At 42.9% G+C, this 20,696-nt stretch overlaps 4 protein-coding genes across 7 annotated transcripts; 3 read left to right on the top strand and 1 right to left on the bottom strand.

Moving 5' to 3' along the window:
- The first annotated feature begins 379 nt into the window (after positions 1 to 379).
- LOC124201124 (putative oxidoreductase GLYR1 homolog) lies at positions 380 to 8,012 on the top strand. The gene is made up of 12 exons (XM_046597588.1): positions 380 to 539; positions 626 to 662; positions 776 to 864; positions 924 to 1,050; positions 1,119 to 1,250; positions 1,394 to 1,582; positions 1,758 to 1,931; positions 5,913 to 6,023; positions 6,151 to 6,252; positions 6,327 to 6,489; positions 6,570 to 6,749; positions 6,952 to 8,012. The coding sequence occupies exons 1-12, from the start codon at positions 502 to 504 to the stop codon at positions 7,149 to 7,151; spliced, it is 1,542 nt and encodes a 513-aa protein (XP_046453544.1). The 5' UTR covers positions 380 to 501; the 3' UTR covers positions 7,152 to 8,012.
- Positions 1,933 to 4,768, bottom strand: LOC124201122 (immunoglobulin domain and leucine-rich repeat-containing protein 2-like). The gene is made up of 4 exons (XM_046597586.1): positions 3,236 to 4,768; positions 3,034 to 3,172; positions 2,827 to 2,967; positions 1,933 to 2,766 (listed from the first exon to the last, which is right to left on the bottom strand). The coding sequence occupies exons 1-4, from the start codon at positions 4,558 to 4,560 to the stop codon at positions 2,131 to 2,133; spliced, it is 2,241 nt and encodes a 746-aa protein (XP_046453542.1). The 5' UTR covers positions 4,561 to 4,768; the 3' UTR covers positions 1,933 to 2,130.
- Positions 8,013 to 8,135: 123 nt separating the features above from the next.
- LOC124201121 (AF4/FMR2 family member lilli-like) lies at positions 8,136 to 17,123 on the top strand. 3 transcript variants are annotated; one of them, XM_046597583.1, is made up of 7 exons: positions 8,136 to 9,311; positions 10,566 to 10,689; positions 10,762 to 11,841; positions 11,978 to 14,098; positions 14,182 to 14,499; positions 14,564 to 15,011; positions 15,102 to 17,123. In XM_046597583.1, the coding sequence occupies exons 1-7, from the start codon at positions 9,295 to 9,297 to the stop codon at positions 15,227 to 15,229; spliced, it is 4,236 nt and encodes a 1,411-aa protein (XP_046453539.1). In that variant the 5' UTR covers positions 8,136 to 9,294; the 3' UTR covers positions 15,230 to 17,123. The 3 variants fall into 3 exon arrangements, with proteins under 3 accessions (XP_046453539.1, XP_046453540.1, XP_046453541.1); XM_046597584.1 differs by having other exon boundaries at positions 8,152 to 9,311; positions 10,569 to 10,689; XM_046597585.1 differs by having other exon boundaries at positions 8,154 to 9,311; positions 11,981 to 14,098.
- A 1,113-nt stretch (positions 17,124 to 18,236) lies between these two features.
- LOC124201130 (thiamine transporter 1-like) lies at positions 18,237 to 20,436 on the top strand. 2 transcript variants are annotated; one of them, XM_046597600.1, is made up of 8 exons: positions 18,237 to 18,385; positions 18,439 to 18,703; positions 18,758 to 18,928; positions 18,992 to 19,476; positions 19,554 to 19,681; positions 19,747 to 19,939; positions 20,002 to 20,143; positions 20,200 to 20,436. In XM_046597600.1, the coding sequence occupies exons 2-8, from the start codon at positions 18,578 to 18,580 to the stop codon at positions 20,284 to 20,286; spliced, it is 1,332 nt and encodes a 443-aa protein (XP_046453556.1). In that variant the 5' UTR covers positions 18,237 to 18,385; positions 18,439 to 18,577; the 3' UTR covers positions 20,287 to 20,436. The 2 variants fall into 2 exon arrangements, with proteins under 2 accessions (XP_046453556.1, XP_046453555.1); XM_046597599.1 differs by having other exon boundaries at positions 18,264 to 18,703.
- The last annotated feature ends 260 nt before the right edge of the window (positions 20,437 to 20,696 follow it).

The following is a 20,696-nucleotide window of genomic DNA, read 5'->3' on the forward strand; positions in this document are numbered from 1 at the left end:
TTACGTCCAATTAAAAAAAAAATACAATTTTTTTGGAAAATTAATGTATCACATTTACAAAGAACTGAAATAACTCTTTGATTCACCATTTCTTGTTTTATTGCAATCGAAAAGTGGAGCCGAACAAAACAAGTTGACTTGAGTCAACTTGACAAATAAAAGAAATCTGTTCTAAAAATCATAAATTCGGTTTACAATTTTGCACGTTTTATTCTGAATAATAGTGTATATGACAATAATTAAGAGTTTATTTAATTGTGAGGACTACCGATGAAGCAGCCTTAGGCTTAGTCAGATCAAAAACATTGGGTACTGGGGAGCCCAGCCCCAGGCTACTCACGCGGAAGCTTCACCATAATCCATCTGGCAATGTCTCTACTCAGATTTTGTATTTGGCGTCTCCGTTGCTGAAAATTTGTTGAAAATTTGTTGTGCCGCTCAACATCTGCGTGTAGTCAGTTATAACTTTACGCCTCGTCCGGTTAGAAAACTTGCATTAGCATGTCGGAAACAGCTTTAAAATTAGGCGATCTAGTGTGGTTGGTTGATTTTATAAATACTCGTAATTTTTTTTTGCCGTTGAATTAATCGTTAATTTCCCCTCTCTGTGTTTGTGTGAAAACAGGGCCAAGATGAAAGGATTCTCTCCCTGGCCGGGCAAGGTACGTTTGATAACTCAAAATACAGAGTTGGATACGACAAAAATTATTGTTCACTCTTTAAATATATTTCAAATTTTGGAAGATTATCATTATTATTATTTCATTTTACTTAGATTGCCAACCCTCCTAAAGACTTAAAGCGAATTTCGAAACCGTCTGGAAAAACTGCATCTTGTGTCTTTTTTTTTGGAACAGACAATTTGTAAGCATTGTATTAATTGTTGCAGATTTTAGAAACATAATTATCATTATATTTACTAGTGCCTGGATTGAGGATTTCAACATAAAGCCCTACCACGAATATAAAGAACAATTCACTAAAGCGTGCAAGAGTCGTGCCTTCTTAGATGCCTGCCAAGCTATTGAAAAACACATTGTAAACCCACCTGTGAGTGTTTAGTTATAATATTAATCAAGTGTACCTGTAAACATTATTTCCATATCAACCTGTTACAGAAAGAAGGAGAGCAGGTGCAGACTGTCACTGATGATAACCAAAGTGATGAAGATTTCGATAAACTTAAAGATGAAACTAAAGAAAAGGACAGTCCCAAGAAAGTTAAAAGGGATATAAAGCGCACACCAAAGGTAAATTCACTGGCACTATCATTTACAGTAATATATGAACAAAAATGGTTTTTTCATGCATTTTTCATATGGAAAGAGGAACAAAGAATACATGCAATATAAAATAATATGAAACCATTTAAATGATATATTTTGTGTTTTAGGAGCGAAAGCGGCGGACATCAGGCGAGTCAGGTAGTGATTCTGGACCCACTCCTAGCCGAAAAAAACCACGCAGTAATTCTACTATCGAAAACTCGAGTGACACTTCAGTTATAACCAATCACACCTCTCCTCGTAAAAGCGGTCTGGTTTCAAGAATATTAGACCAACCTGCCACAATTCAAAGACCGGTAATGCTAAAAAGAAAGAAAAATATGTATTTAATTATTTACTAGGAAGGCAGTTTATATATCTTAAAAATCTTCGATTTGGTTTATTTCGATATTTATTTAGTTGCAAGAGTTTCTACAAATTAACTCGATAAAATATTATTCCCTGGAAAATAATGACCTTTGGTTTTTGCAGGATACCCCACCATTGGATGTCGAGAGAGTGACTCAAACTCTCAAAGAGAAGAACGTTCAACCATCCACGCTCAAGTTTGGCTTCCTCGGCCTTGGAATCATGGGCTCAGGAATGGTCAAAAACCTCCTTAATTCAGGTCACAAGGTTATCGTCTGGAATCGCACAACAGAAAAGGTACGACATCAAAGCCAATATTTATTTCTTATTTTCCGTTAGACAACGACAACGGGATGTCTCTGTTTATTCATATCATGGGACACTTGATCACAGACATCCTAAATCGTGTTAAGAATATATTCGAAGGGCAGGTTAACACGGAATAGACACGAGAAGGGAACATTGATAGCTAATTCAAGCGCTGAAGGAAATATTCTTAGCAATCAGTTGAAGTTACAGGTTGAAGAGTAGTTTCGGTTTCCTGTTCAATGGGTACAGGGCAGATTTCAACAGCTACTTCTACAGCTGTTCCACTCGCGACATTTTTCGGTTCCTCGTCCACCGTGTTGCGTCGCCGCCAATTTAGAGAAGGAAAACGAATAGGAGCAAAAAGAAAACTTAGATCTAAACTGCCAGCACTAGACTGTCTTCCATGGCCAAATCTTTTGCGAGGCCTTGCTCCCGCCGCTTCCATCTCTTCTATGGCTCCCTCAAGTTCTTCGTCACCCAGGGCATCAAGATTTTCGTCTTCCAAGCAAACATCGTCGGGCAGATCAAGACGAATTCCTTGCTTAATGATTGACTCGACTACATCGATGTTGACATCTACTTCTCCGACATCTTGGAAGTAGACGGAATCGGTACGGGCACATGCAGCGCTGCGACAAGAATCCAAGTAGAATGCTGGCAAGTTCTCCATGATTTTGTTGAGGGTCTTTTGCTGGAACTTGTATTTTTCTCGCAATCTTATCAGTTGGTGAGCACTGAATTTGCGAACCTTTGACCTTTGCGAAACGTAATTGCGTTGTACAGTTTGGAGTCGGTCAACGGTGTAATCGTACACTTTTTTCGCCTGCAAAAAGTTATAGTTAATGTATTTATCATCTCAGATCTATCAAGTGTTAGAATTTACCTGATCATTATATTGCTCGCGAATGGTTGTCAGCTGTTGGGTACCGTAGACTCGCACACCACGTAAATATTTGACTTGGCCAGCATAACCTTGATGGATTCTTTCCATTTGCTGGACACAGTTTTCCCGAATGCGATTGACCTGCGTAAATTCCATTTAGTCTAAAATTGCATTTAACTGATTAGGACTTTCAGCAGCTACTCGTACCTGTCCAGTATAATTTTCTCTGAGGCGTTCCAGTTGTTGACTTTTGTACTGCTCGATGGCTTCCAGCAAGTTACGAATCTGTTTAGCTCTAGGCGAAAGCCTCTCGCCACAACAATAGCAACACTCCCACCATCCGAATCTGTAAAGAGGCAGTAATTAAAACTAAATGTCTAAAGAAGCTGTAGGGAAAAGTATCACAGACCTGTCCATCAAGTAGCGGAATCCTTGAACCAATAATGTAATCAAAACGAAAGCCCCAACGCAAGTGAATCCAGCAATGATGCTGTGAATTTGCACTCGGCGGAAGCCTTTAGGGGCGATGTGAATGCGCATGAAAGCCGTCACATTGGATAAGGCGTTAGAAGCATGACAGGCGTAATCACCGGCAGTGTGGCGACTTAATGTGTTCACTTGTAGTTGACCGGATGATAGCAGAGCCACATCGTCGACTCCCACGTCTCCCGCTGTCGTAGACGGCCATTGTAGAATAGTACGATTTGGTGTGACCCAAGTCACGCTGGGCTGCGGATTCCCCGAAAAGTTGCACGTCAAAACAACGGGCTGTCCGATTAAACCTTCTTGAAACAATGTAGATGTTTCTAGGCGAACAGCGCTGCAATGCATCTTCCAGAGCGATTCCACCAAGGGTAGACTGGAATCCAAACAATACATGCCATCCGATGTAGCGATTGTAGGTCGTTTTTCAAGCCAGTTGGCGAACCAAAACAGTTGACAGTCGCACTGGAAGGGATTTCCATCCAAGTTGAGGCTGCGTAAAGCGTCCAATTGTCTTAGAGATCGCGGTAGTGAGCTAAAAGTATTGTTGGCTAGGTTCAGGTGACGTAAGCTGTTGCCCAGGTAGTGAAAAATCTCGTCTCTCAAAGAATCCAACCGAATGTTGTCGCGAACTTCCAGTTGCTGAAGTCGAGTCAGCGGATCGAGAAGCCTGGGTGGTAGATATTCCACCTCAAGATTTGACAACGATAGATAGCCTATCATTTCGTTACGTCGAAACAAACCTGATGGAAGTGTTTTAATGGGGTTGCTATCGATTCTTAGCCAATGAAGTCTTGTAGAGCGAATGAATGTGTTGTTTTCCAGTACGTTGAGTTGGTTGAAACTTGCATCCAAATGACGTAACTTCGGCAGCCCTTGCAGAAAATCCAGGTTTTTTACGGCGTTGTGTGATAGATCTAGTTTTTCGAGATGATCCAGTTGCAATTTTTCGTCGATGTGCTCAATTTGATTGTTGTTGACGTCAAGTGTCTTGAGACGAGGGTAAAGGTAGAACCCATCGACTGGAATTTGTTTTAATTGATTGCGACTGAGTATGAGCGTCGTCGTGTTTGCAGGTAGATTGATCGGCCATACCTTCAGACCAGCTTGAGTGCAATCTACTTCGCCATTTTCGCAGTGGCAGGGCAAAGGACATTGTACCTCGTCGGCTGATGCGATGTACAATAGCAACAAAGCCACCATCAGACTCGGCCACATTCGATGGGCTTCAATACCACTTGAAGCCACCATTTTGATCCTAATTGTGTCCCTTACCACACCTGACAAGTCTTTTCGGAATGATGTGGAATCACTTTTGCAAAACGTCTAACATTCCCCTGCCAAAATGGTTTCTCCAGCAGCCAAGTATCTCCAAGTTGATGTCGTATTGTGGCTAAGCACTGTGCCTCTTCCTTAGCTATCAGCTGTGGCGTTGGTAATGCAACGTTTCAAGTTTTCCAAAATGGCTACCAGATTTTTGAAATTCTTTGTTTTCCTTATCGTTGTTGACGGCTTGACGCTGTCCTTTCGGTAGAGCACCGAAAATATGTTCGTCGAATTTCCTATGAGATAAAAAGGAAAAATTTCTTCTTCACTTTGAAACCAAAAATGTTGCCTTAAAAAAAAACGCTGCGGTTGGCCATAAAAGAAAAAGACCGTTATTTAATTGTTGTTGTAATTCGTATCCGCTTGGGGTGCTGTGCAACAACGAAAGATGGCTTTTCGGAGAAAAGCGGGCTTTATTCAGTAAAAAAAAGTCAAATTAGGAAAAAAAAATCATTTGGCGTTTTATATATTGAGTAAAATAGAAATCGTGGTCAAAAAGGGTGTGGTAATTTTCTGGCCTCTAGCTGTACTTTTCTTTTTGGAAGCTGTATACACACTCCTCCATCTTAGCGGCCTTGATAACAAACACCCTGGCAATACCTTTCTCCTTAACTTAACTTATAGTTGAACTTTCAGTTTTACCAAAAACCCCCAGCAAAGTCGCAAAGACTGATGATGTAGTTGAAAGAAAGCAATACTTTAGTTACCCCCCTCCCTGTAGCATGTATACACTTTCGTAAAAAAAAGAAATTTTTATTTAGTTCACGACGAGCCATTCTTGTGCTCAGAATATGAAATTCGATACTTTTTTAGAGAAATGTGAAAAAGGTCCGTGGTTTACAACAAACCCGAACCAGTTGAAACTACTTCATGAAACTTCGTGTCAAGATGAAGGATCAGCTTTCCGCTCATCGGGTTTCGTCGTTACAAGTCGATTGACTCGCTAACCCAAAAATAAAATGGCGCTGTCGAATGTCGTCGGAAAGGCTCTTTTTTTTTGGTCGCGTTGCGCGCCTTTTTTCTTTTATTTGTCCGTTATCTCCGGTCAGTTATCACGGCCTACTCTGCCCATTTCCTTTTATCTTTCTTCCTCATTCCCTCCCAAGGTTTTGGGGCTTTCCTGCGACCTCCTGTCATCTAGCGGCAAATAGATGCAACCGATTAAAAAATATATGTTATGTAACCTAATAAAAGAATTTTCAAAAAAATAATTAATTTTCAAAAACAAAGAAAAAAAACGTGATAAAACTATTTTTATTTGTTATTATTTATTTTAGTGTCAAGATTTCGTCAAAGCTGGCGCTGAGGAGGCTCTTACTCCATCGGATGTGATATCAGCCGCCGATATCACGTTTTCTTGCGTTTCGGATCCACAAGTAGCCAAAGACGTAAGGATGCTTGATTTCGTCTTTGTTTTGTTTATTTATTTTTATACCCGCGTCTCGTTAACCTCGTGGCCTCGTTCGTGACAACTGGCACTCACCTAACATTTGTTTGATTTGGCACGGCGCATAGATGGTGTTTGGCAATTGTGGCGTTCTCCAAGAAATGTCGGCTGACAAGGGATTTGTTGAAATGACGGGCATCGATGCCGAAACGTCGCAAGACATTGCAGAGGTATATATCGACTTGCCAAAAAAGCCCTATTTGTGCAACAGATAATCAATGAAACACGTTTGCTTATTGCGTAGGCCATCACGGGTAAAGGAGGTCGTTATCTGGAGGCACAAATTCAAGGCAGTAAAGTACAGGCCGAAGAAGGAATGCTGGTCATTCTGGCTGCTGGAGACAGAACCCTATTTGATGATTGCCAATCTTGCTTCCAAGCCATGGGCAAAAACTCGTTCTTCCTCGGTAATGACTCATATTTTCTATTTTTGTGGCGCTGTACATCTAATAAGGTTTGTTTTGTTTTTTTCGTTGCATCATTATAGGTGAAGTGGGAAGCGCGTCCAAGATGAACCTAGTCTTGCAGCTGATGATGGGCGTCGCAGTGGCCGGTGTGGCCGAAGGAATGGCACTTGCAGATCGAGCTGGTCTACAGCAACGCGACGTCCTCGAAATCTTTGAGCTTACGACTCTGGCGTGTCCGTTATTGTTAGAAAAGGGAAAAGGTAACACATTTCTACTGTTTTTTTCGCATTGATTTTTTTGTTTTCTTGTAATCAAAGGCAGCATAATTAATAGCCTCGGATTTGAGTTTGATGGGTTAAAATAATAAGGTTTCGTGCTGACTGATGAAGCCGTACTGCAACTAGGAAATCGGAAGTCAACATATCGATTATTTATTTTCTTTGTTTTTCCTCCCAATTTTAGCCATTTTAGAGGGAGCCTTCCCAACCAACTTGCCGCTACAGCACATGCAGAAAGACTTGAAATTGTCGTTGTCTATGGGTGACCAACTAGAGCAGCCTTTGCCCGTTTCAGCTGCTGCCAACGAAGTTTACAAACACGCTAAGCGGCTTGGCTACGCAGATCACGACGTTTCAGCCGTCTATATCCGGGCCCGGTTTTAAAAACCATCGACTACCACATACCAGCCCACAGCACACCAGCGTTTACTGCATCGCTTCATGCCTCATACAAACCTCATACTATTTTTTTTCTCTCCCCCTTCACACTAAAAAACAAAAACGACTAAAAAAACTTCCGTTCATGCTGATGTTTTTTTGAATCCCCATTACATTTGTTTGTTGAAAAGAAACAGAAATTAACAAAACTTGGAACCAAGTCCATATAGGAACTCACTATCTCTTTGAAAATTCTAAGTAAATCATCCGCTATTCATGAGTGACTTTTTTGCCAAGTGGAACATGGTTCCTTCCCACCCGTCAAATCCTCGTTTAGATTATTATATCGCCCGTGCAAAGAAACAACAAATCTTATAATATGATGAGTGGGGCTCGCAGAGTGTCATCTGTTTGGTCTGCGTTATACTTGGTCTCCCATTCGTCTACTTTTTTATGGCAAGCATAAGAATTGCTATTTCCGATTCACTTTGGAATTCAGTGTTCAAATTATTCTGATTGACCTAACCACCTTTTTTTTAAAAATAGAAATTGAAATTGTTTTCTCTGTTGTCCAGCTGACAATTTCGATGTTTGTCGACTGTCGCTGAATTTTTTTTTCTGTCCCAACTATTGTAGTGACATGAATTTAGCTGGTAATTTTTTTTTTTTATAAGAAATTCATTTTTCACCTCTTTTGGTTCTTCATTATTCAGTTCTTTGCATACGAGTTACTGGTTAGTTTCTTCTTTTCTTTGACCTCCCTTTTTCATTTTGGAACAAATGAGAAGTTTTGAGCTGTCATTGACGATAATAACCAAAGCTCTTGGTTTTATGAAAAGGCGAATACACTTTTACTGTAATAGAGAAGGTTGGTTTCTGTTTTGTTGTGTTTGTTTTTTCAAATATGGCGCCGATGCAACGACGCCATTTCGTCGATATTGGAAAATCCCCACCAGCGGCGGCCAGCCAGAGAGAGTTGGAAAATAGCAGAAGTGAAAAGAGAGTTCTAACCGACGTAGAAAAAAAGAGGCACAAGGGCCGACTAAATAGATCTTGTGTCGTCGTGTATTTTATTTTGGCACGGCATTGAGTTTCTCCTTTTCCTTGGTGAAAATCGGCTGACGAGTGACGTCTTGTCCAAGTTTTGATTCTCTACTGGCGTTTTAATAGGAACCCATTTTAATCGTTTCGTTCAAAGGTGGTTAAAAAGGATTGTCTGCGCGAAAAATTCAACACCGCAGCAAGGCGGAGTGACATGACCTGTAGCATCTATTACACTAGAGACGGAGAAACGGAGAGAAATACGTTTTTCTCTCCACAGTGAAGGCCTGTGTAGTCAGGAAACGATCTGGAAAAAAGTTGTGATGAGGCCTCAAATGGCTTCCAGTGTCCATTTGGATGGAACTTGTAATCTTCGGGATTCGTTGGAAAAGCTGAGACTGACAGTGGCGCAGTTTGAGTAGTGAGAGGGTTCACAAGTTTTCGTTAACTCGTCGACACATATATATATATAAGTCCCCCATTTGCTTATTGTGGTGTTTGTGTATATACATATGCCCCGTAGTAGATACTACTACTGAGACTCAACACACATCAACGTTGTTTGTGTAGCCATTTCGTCATCAGTTTTCGGGATACATATTCTTGGAGATCATACTACACAGTGTGTGTGTGTGTGTGTGTGTGTAGTTATATTCACTCCACTTTACCCCTCCTCCTCCCCTTCCTCCATTGTGTGTGTGTGTGTGTGATTTCTGACATCTCGCGACAGCGTCTCGGATTTGTGGTGGCTCGGCCGAGAGACTTGCACACATTTCTCATTGGTTACGTACGTGCACGTACGGGGTGGAAAATGTGCACTACCAGCCCTATCGATTGGACAGATCTTCATGTGGGCCAGTTGATTCGCCATTTAAATATCTAAACAACAGACACAAGTCACCCTCTGAAAATAAAAAGCCTTTGTAAACTTGTGGCGGACGACGAAAGAGGAAGAAAAACAGTTTCAATCTTCTCAACATACTCGACGCCCGAGTGTGTTACCTCTTCATTGTTCGACTTCATTCGACATTAGCCTCCCAGAATATTCCCGTTCTTTCTATTTTTCCGGTGTTGACCTCATCTTATCACTCATGATCTTGACTCTACAATGTCTTATAATTTGAGGTAATCAACTACTTTTAGAATTATGGTTCTCATCATCATTGTTCTTGTGTCATTTGCAGTCGATCAGGTCTTTTTTTTTTCAAAAACAGTTTCCTACAGGTTTCGCTCACTTCAGTTGTGGGTGAATGTTGAGTGTTTACTCACTGATAACCAACAGGCATTCAGTGTCACGTAAAAACCCCCCAGCTTATCATGTGGAGTTGTGTAATCAATCACTACACAAATTTCTGCAGGCCCAGTGTTTGATTCTTGTGCCAATCTCCGAGTTGCTTCTTTCTGGAAATTTAGGTTCACCTGCAGCGGGATTGGATTTCAGTACAAGCTGTCCTTGTGTTTTCTATTGGAGGTTTTGCAGGGTAGAGTCAGGAAATTTAAGAGTGCCCTACTTTCGTCTGAATCCAGAGAAAAGAAAGTGGTGGGGCTGTGTTGCACAACCAACCAACACAGTGTTTGGTGTTTTCTCTGTCTTTATTCTTTCCAGTTACTGAACCTTGTCCCTGTTGTATTGGGTTTGAGTATCGAGTGGATCCCAAAAATGGATCATCAAGAGATCCCCTACAAACGTGTGGGCAAGAACATGAGGGAAGTGTAGAAAATGGATGACAATCGACATCCACTGTTGTGTGCTTCAGTGTCGTTGGATTTCGCATTCTCGTCCGTGGCCTCAATCGGCGTTCGTTTGCTTGGCCAAGGCCGTAAAAGTCAAGTCCAGCTACTGGAACAGTATAGTCATCCCTTTTATTTTTCGCCATTTTCCCCTTTTGGTTTTTTGCATGACTAACCTTGTTTACTTGACTGAGAGGATTTATGGATCTCTGAAAGTAGTTGGGTAAACAATCTAGGAAATCGCTTTCCCGATTAAGATAGGCGAGAAAAAGATGATCAGGCCGTCACGCCAAATTGCCGCAGAGGTATTCGTCGTCTTTCCTCCCCCAAAGGGACATTGAACTTAACGGGAACAAGCTGTTGCCTCTAATAACGGTGCATATCATCCATCAGGCGTAGTGCGGTAGACCTAAAAAGCTTTAGCCCCCCATCTCGCCATTTCAAAATCTCCGGAAAACAAAAACCTGAACTGATTTTTATTTCTATTGCTATCATTTCTCTGGCTCTTTTGTATTTATTGCCAATCTTCAGTTATCCAAGGACGTTAGGGAACTAAATCTAGTTGGCCCTGCCCTTTTCTGTTTGAACAAAAAATGACTACGAATAATTCATTATATTTTATTGGTTCTTGTTTTCTTTCTATTATAGCAGTCGCGATGCCGGTGATCGATCACGTGATCGTGAACTCCAGGCCAGGGCCAGGGCCCAAATGTCATCAATGCTGGCCGAGCCGAAGGAATCGTACATGCCCGTCTTTGACGCACCCGTCCGCGTAATTATCTTAATTTCTTATTCTTCATATTCCTAGAAAAGATGATAACGATCACGATCATGTCAATTGCAGCTCCGGCCATCATCAGACGATCGGACGCACCAGATGATTGTCAAGACGCTTGGCCGATACGCTCCTTCGATCATAGAAGATTCCAAGTATTTAATTGGAGTGTACCAAGAGCCGGCTACACCACTACCGTGTCGGGAGCACCATGACCCACCCGACACACCGCCACCGCCGTCGAGCAGTAGCAGTAGCAGTAGCCGGCCAGAATTCGCCACTCCTACCAAGCCGGCCCCGTCCTCGGGTCTGGGTCAGGGCCACTCTCACCAACGGCTCCCTTCATCGGGCGGCAGTCTAATGAAGCCTCCGTCTCATGCTGCACCGCATATCGCTCCTCAAAGGAATTCGGCTCCGCCGAGCCGATCCAGCAGCAGTAGTAGTAATAGTACGGGTCTACACAAGGCTCCCGGACCAGGGCCTGGTGGAGGATATCACAGCGGTGCATCATCATCGTCGTCGTCGTCATCATCTTCGTCTTCGTCCTCATCGTCATCATCCTCGTCCATGTCTACCTCCTCATCGCAGAGGCAGCGTCAGCCAACTAACAACATGCGGCCTCAACCACCAAAGTTGAACTTCATCAATCCTCTCCCTCCATCCTCAACACCGGAAAGGATTGGTCATCCAGATATCCACGACATCCTCAAAGAGATGAAATCGGCAGCTATGACGCCGCTAACGGCCATCGCTGCCACTCCGCGGAAGGAAGTGGAGCACTTTGATTTCGGTCATCCTCATCCACCTCCGAAGCGGATGCCTTCCAACAGCGGGCTGATGGATGATTTAAGCATCTCAGACAGCGACCAGGACTCTGAGTCGGAATCCTCCATCAAGATCTCGGCCGCCGCCACCACCTCTACTGCCCCAGTTCTTAGCCCACTGCCTTCCAGTCCCATGGAACCGATGAACAGTCCGCCAAGGCCTCGTTCGCCACCTTCTGGTCTTGCTACAGCCGCTGCTAGTGAGGCTGATGACTCAGAAGATGATTCTAGCTCAGAATCGGACGGTTCCAGCTCGGATTCCAGCTCTGACGCTGAGCACTTGGAGCCGGAGACGAAACCTCCGCCTGCATCTCCTCCTAAACAGGTAAAACAGGTTTTATAATGCGGTGACCAGGAACTTTGCCATTGCGTGACCCACCGACCGATCAACCAACAAGATCGATATTGATCTAGCAGGATGCCACATGTTTTATTTACATATTTTTCTTTTCCTTATCCAGCAGCAGCAACAGCAGCCGGCCAATACTCCAAGTTGGAGTCTAAAGTCGTTTCTGCCAATCAATCCACCCAGCAGTATATTTGAGGGCGCTACTAGAGGTTCGGACGTCTCTCAATCAGGCCTTGATCAAATCTCCTCGGATCGCAGAGATACACTGGGCGACTCTCTTCGTCGTCCGGATGATGACGACGACGATTTCTTTGGCAGTTCAGCTGGCCTTAGATTTGACAGTCCCAATCCTTCGTCTGAACTGGACGATGGCCTCTTCAAAGGGGACAAGAGCGCGGCAACATCGTCCATCGCTAAAGCGACTTCAGATAGTGACTCCGAGCAGCCGGACCTCAATTCTGCCTTGTCGAAAATGATCGTGCCCGAACCTCTGTTGTCGGAAATGTCCGACTCGGAGGATCACGTCACGCCCAGGCCTAACTTGCCTTCGTCTGCTTCCAAAGCCTCCGCCAATCGAAGAGTGAAACAGCCTCAAAATTCTGCCAAAGTGAACTTGAATCGGTTATCTGAATCGGAGAGTAGTAGCAGTGAAGATGAGCGCCCGGTGCCGGAAGTGCGGCCACGACAGCCAGTAGTGGTAGCCGCTCCACCACCAGCACCGCCACCAGCTCCAGCAGCGCCAACAGAGGCTATTCCCAAACGGAGAGGTCCTGGCCGCCCTCCTAAGAAGCAAGTCAACTCATCCGCACCTCCTTCTGGTAAAGAAGTTTCCAAACGGCCAGGCCGACCACCAAAGAAACAAGCGAGTAGCTTGCAGGCACCGATATCACGTGAAATTCTCGACACGACAACATCTTCGGTGAGCAGTTCGTCATCGCCATCCAACAGTGAAGTGGATGTGGAGAACACGCCGTCACCTCTGAAGGCGAGGAAGCCCAGCCTTTCTGTGACGGTCACGCCACCGACAACTCCGCGCAAAACCAATACCCACTCTCAAAGTCCATCTAAATTGGCCGCCGTTGTCAAGATGCCGACTCCACCGGAAACGGTGACCAGCCGAGTCCTTTTTCCATCTCGCAGCCGGAGCCGGAGTAGCAGCAGCTCTAGCAGCAGTCGAAGCAGCAGTTCCAGCAGCTCTAGCAGCAGTTCGAGCAGCAGCAGCAGCAGTAGCGGGCGGTCAATACCTAGTGGAGGTGGCAAGGGCCAACCGAGAGGACCGAGAGAGGAAGAATTGCAAAAGGATTTCAGTCCACCCAAACTGGACATGGACTCGAAGCCCAGCTCTGATCGCAAGTGTGCTTTATTTATGAAAATCTATCGTCCCGGAGCTAAAGGAAGGCAGGATCGTGCAGTCGCTCCCGAGGCAGCGACAACTCCCAGTAGTAACAGCAGCAGAGGCGTCAAAGGTAAACAGGAGCCCAAGAAAGTTGCTAGCGAGGTGGTGACAGCCAGCCCGAAAGCGGTTGCGGCACCTCCTCCACCACCACCTGCTAAAGTTGGCCCATCCGTCCCATACGTCAACGGCCGGCCTAGTTTGATCTGCCAAGTACCTCTATGCAAATTGGCTAATAATGCTGTTCCTGCTCCTGCTGCTCCTATCCCTGCGGCTCGTCCTACTACGCAGGAGAAGAATGCGGAGCGACCTGTGGAGACCAAAACCCGAACGCCAGTGCCTATTAAACGTGAGGCGGAATTGTCGGCGTCGAAATCTTCCAAACGTCGATCAAGCATCAGTTCAACTTCGTCCGTCTCAGTCGTGCCGCCGGTGGAAACGCCGTCACATCGTAAGGAGAGCAAACGGAAACGGAAGAACGAGGTGGAGGAATCAATCGAGACTCAAACGGGCAAGGCTCAAAAGAAGAAGAGTAGGCGGAAAATCGACGTTGAAGTAAAGGAGGAGGACGAGGCTGGCCCTCTCGCTCCGGTCGTTCCTACACCCACACACATTCCGTCCGTTGATGTCAAGTCTTGTCTGTCTCCTTACGATCCGAGAAATGCATCACCAGCTCCTCCGCCCATGATGCGCAGCCAACAACAAACGCAGCCGGGAACCAGCATTGTGTATTTCAGTTATTTTGAGGAACCACCAGCACATCAATTGGAACACGAAGATCGTGATCATAATCATTTCTTAAGCGAAGCTAAAGCTCTCAAGCACGCGGCTGACAAGCAGGTAATATTCCATCATTTCCTTGATTCCCCTCATTTTCCATTGGTCATTTGCTCATATCGCCGTTTTCTTTTGTCATTCGACAGCAAACGGACCGGACCCTCCAAGCAGTACAATATTTGGAAGCAGTGTTGTTTTTTATCCTGACGGGCAATGCCATGGAGCATGACCGGATGACGGAGAAAGCAGCTTTTACCATGTACAAGGACACGCTCAATCTGATCCGCTATATCTCGTCCAAATTTCGGCATCAACCACAAGCCGGCACCCAGTCGGCCAACATTGACGCCAAGCTCCAAATCTTGTCGCTTCGCTGTCAAGCGTTGCTCTACCTCAAACTATTCAAAATGCGGCGTCACGAGGTCAAAGAGTTTTCCAAGGTGCTGGGAGACTATCACGCCAAGGTAACCCATCCATCCGTCTGTTTGTCTGTCTACATCAGACTAATTCCATGTTGTTTATTCGCAGGCTACTACAGTTGCGGTGACTTCTCCCGCCATGGGTGGAGCGTCTGGCAGTGGCATCGCTTTGGATATGCACGGCCAGGCCAGTGTCGGCGGAGGTGTTATGTACAGGACGACGGGAACACCGTCGCCACTTTCACCGACACCCTCACCGGCTGGGTCAGTTGGCTCAGTGGGGAGCCAGTCGTCGGGTTACAGTAGTGGCGAATTAGCACCTGGTCAACCCAACGGGCAGATTGGCCAGCAGCAGCAACAAAGACCCCAACAACTAGCCAACAGTCAACCGCTAGCCATGTCGACGCCCAATCACCTGAATGCTGGCCCGTGTGTCTCGGTACCACTGGGCGTGCACAGTGTCATGCAAAAGCAGAATCAGTACTTTAGCTACCTGTGCACCTGCCACGAACTGTGGGAGCAGGGTGACAGTCTAGTACAAAGAGCGCAAGCTCAAGGTAAACTATCCATCTGCACTACTACTTACTTTTACTATTTGAACTGGTTTGGACTAAACAAAAACCCCAAAAATCCATATCGTTTTCCAGATTTTTTTATCCAACTGGATCGGCAATGCGGGCCGCTCACATTTCACAGTTCCTTACGCGACGTTGTCCGCTACGTCCGGGCTGGTGTTCAACGACTGCGTGACGCCTACATTCAGCCGGGTCGGTAGCCAGCCAACAAAAGTGAATAACAAAAAAGAAAGAAGAAGAAACAAGGCTCGTCGTCGAAACAGAAAAAGGTCGATCACGCAATCATTTGAATTTCCTCGATATCTTCGCAAGATATACACACACAAAGGAAATGTAGACTTAGTTTGCCTTCTTACCGGGTATTTATTGTCGGAAGCATATTTTTTTTTTTTCGTTTGCAATACCAAAAAACAACTAGAAGTGAATGGCCATCTCGTCGGATGGGCACAGGGAGTTGTTTCCCTTTCTCTCTGATCGCGTACGAAAAAACAAAAAAGAAAACAAAATAGAAAACTTGCCAAAGTGCCTCTTATTTTGAGACGAGAGAGAAGACGAGAGAGGGAAACAAAGTGTCTATACAACAGCTTAATCAAGTTATAACAAAAAACACTTATCCGATCTCGTTCACGTGACCACCACACAGTCCTTATCTTTCTCCTCTCTCTTTGCTATACTCGTTGTCGGGAGACACGTAAACGAACCCAAGTGCAAAACCGTTGAATTAAAAAAACAAAACAAAACTCGCGGACTGAGCAGGTCGCGCGTTATCCTCTTTTTCATTTTAATTAATTTATTTTTTTTCTTTCTGTTTTTTTTTTTTTCCTGTTTTGTTCTCCTTTCATTTGGTCACGTGACGGGCCGGTTCCCTTTCGTCTATGCGGTATTTTTGTTGGAAATTTTCGTGTGTGTTTTTTTTGCGATGGCAGATGTAGTAGTGGAGAGGGAGAAGATTTTTTCACGAAAAATTAAGGTTGTGCCTTTTTCATCGCCGCTGGATCGAAGCACGAGTTCGAACAGAAGAGCTTATTTGTGTGTCTTTGGCATTCGAGAGCAACGATCACGCGTGAAGGCCCAGTAGCGTTGAGAGATATCCTCTTTAAAGAAAACACACACACACACGAAATGAAATTAATTACCAAGTTGTGAGATATGAGTTCATTTTTTTTTTTGCCATTTCGCCCGGTTCACAGTGAAGCGTTTAAAAATTCTGTGGCCTCTTAGAGTAAATATGTAAACTTAAAAAAAATCATTGCTTTGGGAAGAAAAATCATCTGCTTGTGTCAAAATATCCCTGTAAATTGCGCGTGAAACGACACGCCTTCATCCATTTGGTTTTTTCCCCCCCACCCAAGTCCTCCTCGACTCAAATCTCTCTTTGTCGTCATCTCAGTTTTGTTTTCGATTTTATATCCACACGGGGCTTATACACACACATACAGACACAAAAAAAAACAACTCTCTTTAATCCTCTGTTTCGTTAATACGATCCCTCCATTATATCCCGGGCTTGAAAGAAAAGAAACATACACACAAAAAACTACCCCCCAACGTCATAATTTTGAACGAAGGAGAAAAAATGAAAGCAAAAAAAAAAAACAAAAAAAAAATGATCTTTGTTGAATTCGCAGATTATACACATACACACATACACGAACGCATTATATATGATACATATGGCGATGAAAAGGGACAAACGGAAACAAGTAATATTTTCTACGCACCCGCCCCTATATAATATGCATTATATCATAGAAACTAAACGAAGATATAAGTTACCATTGACGCGTGTGAAATAATAGTGGCATTTTCTTTTTCTGTTCGTTTATTACATCTATTAAATCAAGTAACTTGGAACTGAGAGCCAAGAGGGAAAAAAAAACAAAAAAAAATTCTGGTTGAGATTCAATGAATGAATAAGAGAGTACAATGCTTTCATGTGTGTGTGCATTGTGGTGGTGGCCTTTGGCCCCCGCCCGCTATATATTCTCCTGCCTACTTTGAAGTACCCTCTTCCCTGAATTTTTGCCCCCCGCCCCTTTATACTTCTGTGTACTCATTATACGATTGGACACTAATAGAAACATGTGCTCGTTATTTACGCAAACATTCTCGACTTCCGTACTCGTATGCTCAAATGTATTGTTTACTTTGAATTTTCCAAATCTGATATCTAATCCGATCTAATCTTTGGAGACGCTGGATGGCAGACGACACGGGACGTAACAATTTAAAATCCAATTGAAACAGAAAGGTAAATCTATCCATCGTTGGAATTTGAATTGCGAGCTTGTGTCGAAATGGGACATTACCGATTTACCTGTGGGAACTAAGGTAACGCTAGCGTAGCAAAAATTTTCGATCCATTGGTTTTCGGTAAAAGATTTTTAGATGAACGCTCGTAATGTCGTAACCCTATTTTTGACTATTCATGAATCTTTTTTAAGTTTTTTTCTTTCTACAGATGGCGACATCATATTGTCTGTATAGAATGTTCAACAGACTGTAAAGATATTCCAAGTGATTACTTCGATCCGGCTTCTCCTACATCACACCAATGAGTTGTAAACACCTTTATGCAAGTCACGTGTCCCACCACTTTTGTAATAAGTCTTATTTGTTATGTAAGTATGCTGTAAGGCTTTATTATTTGAAAGATATGCACTTCACTGAACGGTTGCTGTCGCTCAAAAACCATCCTTACATTTCGATTTTTGTGATTCGTTAATTCAATTGCAGTTTTTCGGGTTTTTCTTACTTTTACATGAAAAGGGAGACGATTTTGAAATGAGTTGATTCAGATTGATTCGAATAAAGTTTTTTATTTTAACCATCTGGAATTTTAAATGTGTCCAGAATGCGCCTCAAATTGCGATTTTCGCTCTGAATTGACTCGAGAAAGTTGTAGGCTACTCTGATTTTTCCTCTTGTCCTTTAATATTTCTACTAACTACATTTTGCACCAATTATTTTTTTTTATTCGCCCTGTGAACGGCGAGAAATTAGGTAAAAAAGTACGAGGGATCAGCTTGGAATTCATTCGAATCGAATGAAATCTTGCACTTCTGCACAAGACAAACCTATTCCGGATTTTTCAAGTCCCGCTCCGGATTTCCTCTCAAAAGCAGTCCCTACCAAAATGGAATCTGACCACTACGAGCGGCGGACTCGCTTGGTCGGGCTTGCAACCGGAAATTTTCCATGTCTAATCTGTTACGACGCTAGATGGCTCGCAGACGACGGATCGCGTGACGTAAATAAAAATAAAAAAAACAAAAAAAAACAATCCTCTTGTTGAAAACAAAGATAAAGTTCAATAAGTCCAAAAATTCAAATCCGTTATAATGTATTTGTTCCGGGTAAAGTTCATACAGCTTCTCCGTTATTGACAGTCTAACTGTGATAATTTTAGGCAGGGGAATTATTTGGATGATTACAATCTTATCCTTGATGGATCAATGGTTGAATCCCTCAACTGAACCAATAAGCTATTGAGATCCGGTCATCATTCGTCAGTCTTGCATCATTATTCGTCGTGCGAGGAGAGCAACATGGAAAAGTGGTTCAAGATTTGTTTGCTATTATGCCTCTTTGGTGTCTTGAAAGAGCTGAGGCCTTCAGAACCGTTTTTAACACAGTACCTTGTTGGACCATGGAAAAACTTGACTACAGATGAGGTATTTTTTAAAATTTTCAGTTTACTACATTTTAATAATAACTTTTAATTTCAGGTTTATTCAGAAATATTTCCTGTTTGGACCTATTCTTACCTAGCACTTCTGGTTGTAGTATTTCTTGTCACAGACTTTTTGTTATACAAACCTGTCATTGTGTTTGAAGGAATATGTTATATTATGACTTGGTGTGTTCTCATCTGGGGTCAGGGAGTAGCAGCAATGCAGGTATTTTAGAGTTATAAAATCCTTTCAATTTTCCATAATATGATTAACCTGTTTCAATCAAAGGGAGTGGAGTTTTTGTACGCAGCTGCTACAGCAACTCAAATTGCATACAACACCTACATTTATGCCCAAGTTCCTTTATCCAAATTTCAAGTTGTCACAGCCTACACTCAAGCTGCCTTGTTGACAGGCAGATGCATAGCAGGTATATTGGGTCAGGTTCTGGTTGCTACAGGGCTGTGTGACTACTACACCCTCAACTTTATATCCCTGGCTTTTGTTTCTGCCGCAACTGTCGTCGCATGTTTCCTACCCAACGTTTCTCAGTCCATCTATTTCCATCGTGGAAAACCGAAAGAAGATGACAAAGCGCTCGATCAACTGGATAGCCCGAACATGGGTCGTGTAACGGATGGTGTTGATCAAATTACTTCCAATGACAGTACCGCTTCGGAAACCGAGTGGACATTGGCATCTGTCTATCAACTCCTATGGATCGATTTCAAGTCTTCTTTTTCAAATGCTTATATGCTCAAGTGGTCCCTTTGGTATGAATTATTGATGAGAAAGCCTTCGTGATAATATGCAGAAAATGTTTCATTCTACATTGTTTTTCTTTCTATAGGTGGGCGTTTGCCATGTGCGGTTACTTTCAAGTACTTAATTACATCCAACCTCTGTGGGAAACAGTGGCTCCGTCAGGAACAAACAATATTTACAACGGCGCTGTAGAAGCCACGCATACGTTCCTCAGTAAAAGATATAAAGAAATGTGTATGATTCATAAATTGAAATTATAATCATGCTTTTTTTAATAGGTGCTCTCGCTACCATAGCTATTGGCTATGCGCCCGTCAATTGGTCAGTGTATGGTGAACCTGTAATAGCTGTGATATCATTATTTGAAGGTGCCATGTTATACTTAGCTGGCAGTTCTAATGAACTGTGGGTAGCGTACGTTACTTACATGGCCTTTTGCATAACGTATAGTGTTCTTATTACAATTGCAAGGTATGCATTTCATTGTATGAGATCTTTTCGGATTCTAATATTCAGTTGCTTTTTTAATATAGTTCGGAAGTAGCAAAAGGATTGAAACAGGAAAGCTATGGTCTGGTGTTTGGAATCAACACATTTCTCGCCCTGTTTTTCCAAACTATTCTAACTTTGATTGTAGCAGATAGTGCTGGATTGGCGCTCGAACCTCCGGACCAGGTATTATTAGAAAATTTTTCTTGGAAATTTAAGAATCTAATTAATAAATTTTGTAGTTTAAAGTGTACGGAGGCTATTATTTTGTCCTGGGTGTTGTGTTCATTTCCATGGCCGCCTATAATGCCGGACGTAGAAGTAATTGATTTGGCTAGAAAAACTAGCGCACTCGGTATTTATGATTTCGTTCTTCATGAACGTTACGCATCTTTCCAGTGATAGACAAATTGTTGGTATGTCAATGTTACTAGTCTAAAAAGTGAACCAGTGAAAAAATAAAAGTTTGGCACAAAGTATTTAATAAAAAATTCAAATGTTTTTATTTTAAAATTTTCTTCTTTTATTAGAAATGGCATTTATCCGCATTTATCCTTTTTTCTCCAAGCAATAAAAAAGCATTTGTATTATTATCGTATTTGTTTTTAAAATTAACTAAAAATCGATGACTTAAAGCAATAGCTCCGAGGAGGCGCAGACAGAAAAATAATAAACGAACATACAGCTACGCTTCAAATTTTTTCTTCAACAGGATGTTTCATTTCAAATTTCAAAAAAT

The sequence above is a fragment of the Daphnia pulex genome, chromosome 8 (assembly GCF_021134715.1).
Source record: "Daphnia pulex isolate KAP4 chromosome 8, ASM2113471v1".
Classification (NCBI taxonomy): domain Eukaryota; kingdom Metazoa; phylum Arthropoda; class Branchiopoda; order Diplostraca; family Daphniidae; genus Daphnia; species Daphnia pulex.

Excerpts from the sequence above, each read along its gene's own strand:
- LOC124201121 (XM_046597583.1), top strand. Across the intron at positions 10,690-10,761 it reads TCTTTGACGCACCCGTCCGC|CTCCGGCCATCATCAGACGA; the intron begins GTAATTATCTTA and ends TGTCAATTGCAG. Across the intron at positions 14,099-14,181 it reads AGCACGCGGCTGACAAGCAG|CAAACGGACCGGACCCTCCA; the intron begins GTAATATTCCAT and ends GTCATTCGACAG.
- LOC124201124 (XM_046597588.1), top strand. The coding sequence starts at position 502 with ATGTCGGAAACAGCTTTAAAATTAGGCGATCTAGTGTG. Across the intron at positions 540-625 it reads AAATTAGGCGATCTAGTGTG|GGCCAAGATGAAAGGATTCT; the intron begins GTTGGTTGATTT and ends GTGTGAAAACAG. Across the intron at positions 1,583-1,757 it reads CTGCCACAATTCAAAGACCG|GATACCCCACCATTGGATGT; the intron begins GTAATGCTAAAA and ends TGGTTTTTGCAG.
- LOC124201130 (XM_046597600.1), top strand. The coding sequence starts at position 18,578 with ATGGAAAAGTGGTTCAAGATTTGTTTGCTATTATGCCTCTTTGGTGTC. Across the intron at positions 19,477-19,553 it reads ATGCTCAAGTGGTCCCTTTG|GTGGGCGTTTGCCATGTGCG; the intron begins GTATGAATTATT and ends TTCTTTCTATAG. Across the intron at positions 19,682-19,746 it reads AGCCACGCATACGTTCCTCA|GTGCTCTCGCTACCATAGCT; the intron begins GTAAAAGATATA and ends TTTTTTTAATAG.
- LOC124201122 (XM_046597586.1), bottom strand. The coding sequence starts at position 4,560 with ATGGTGGCTTCAAGTGGTATTGAAGCCCATCGAATGTGGCCGAGTCTG. Across the intron at positions 3,173-3,235 it reads TTCCGCTACTTGATGGACAG|ATTCGGATGGTGGGAGTGTT; the intron begins GTCTGTGATACT and ends GCCTCTTTACAG. Across the intron at positions 2,767-2,826 it reads GCGAGCAATATAATGATCAG|GCGAAAAAAGTGTACGATTA; the intron begins GTAAATTCTAAC and ends AACTTTTTGCAG.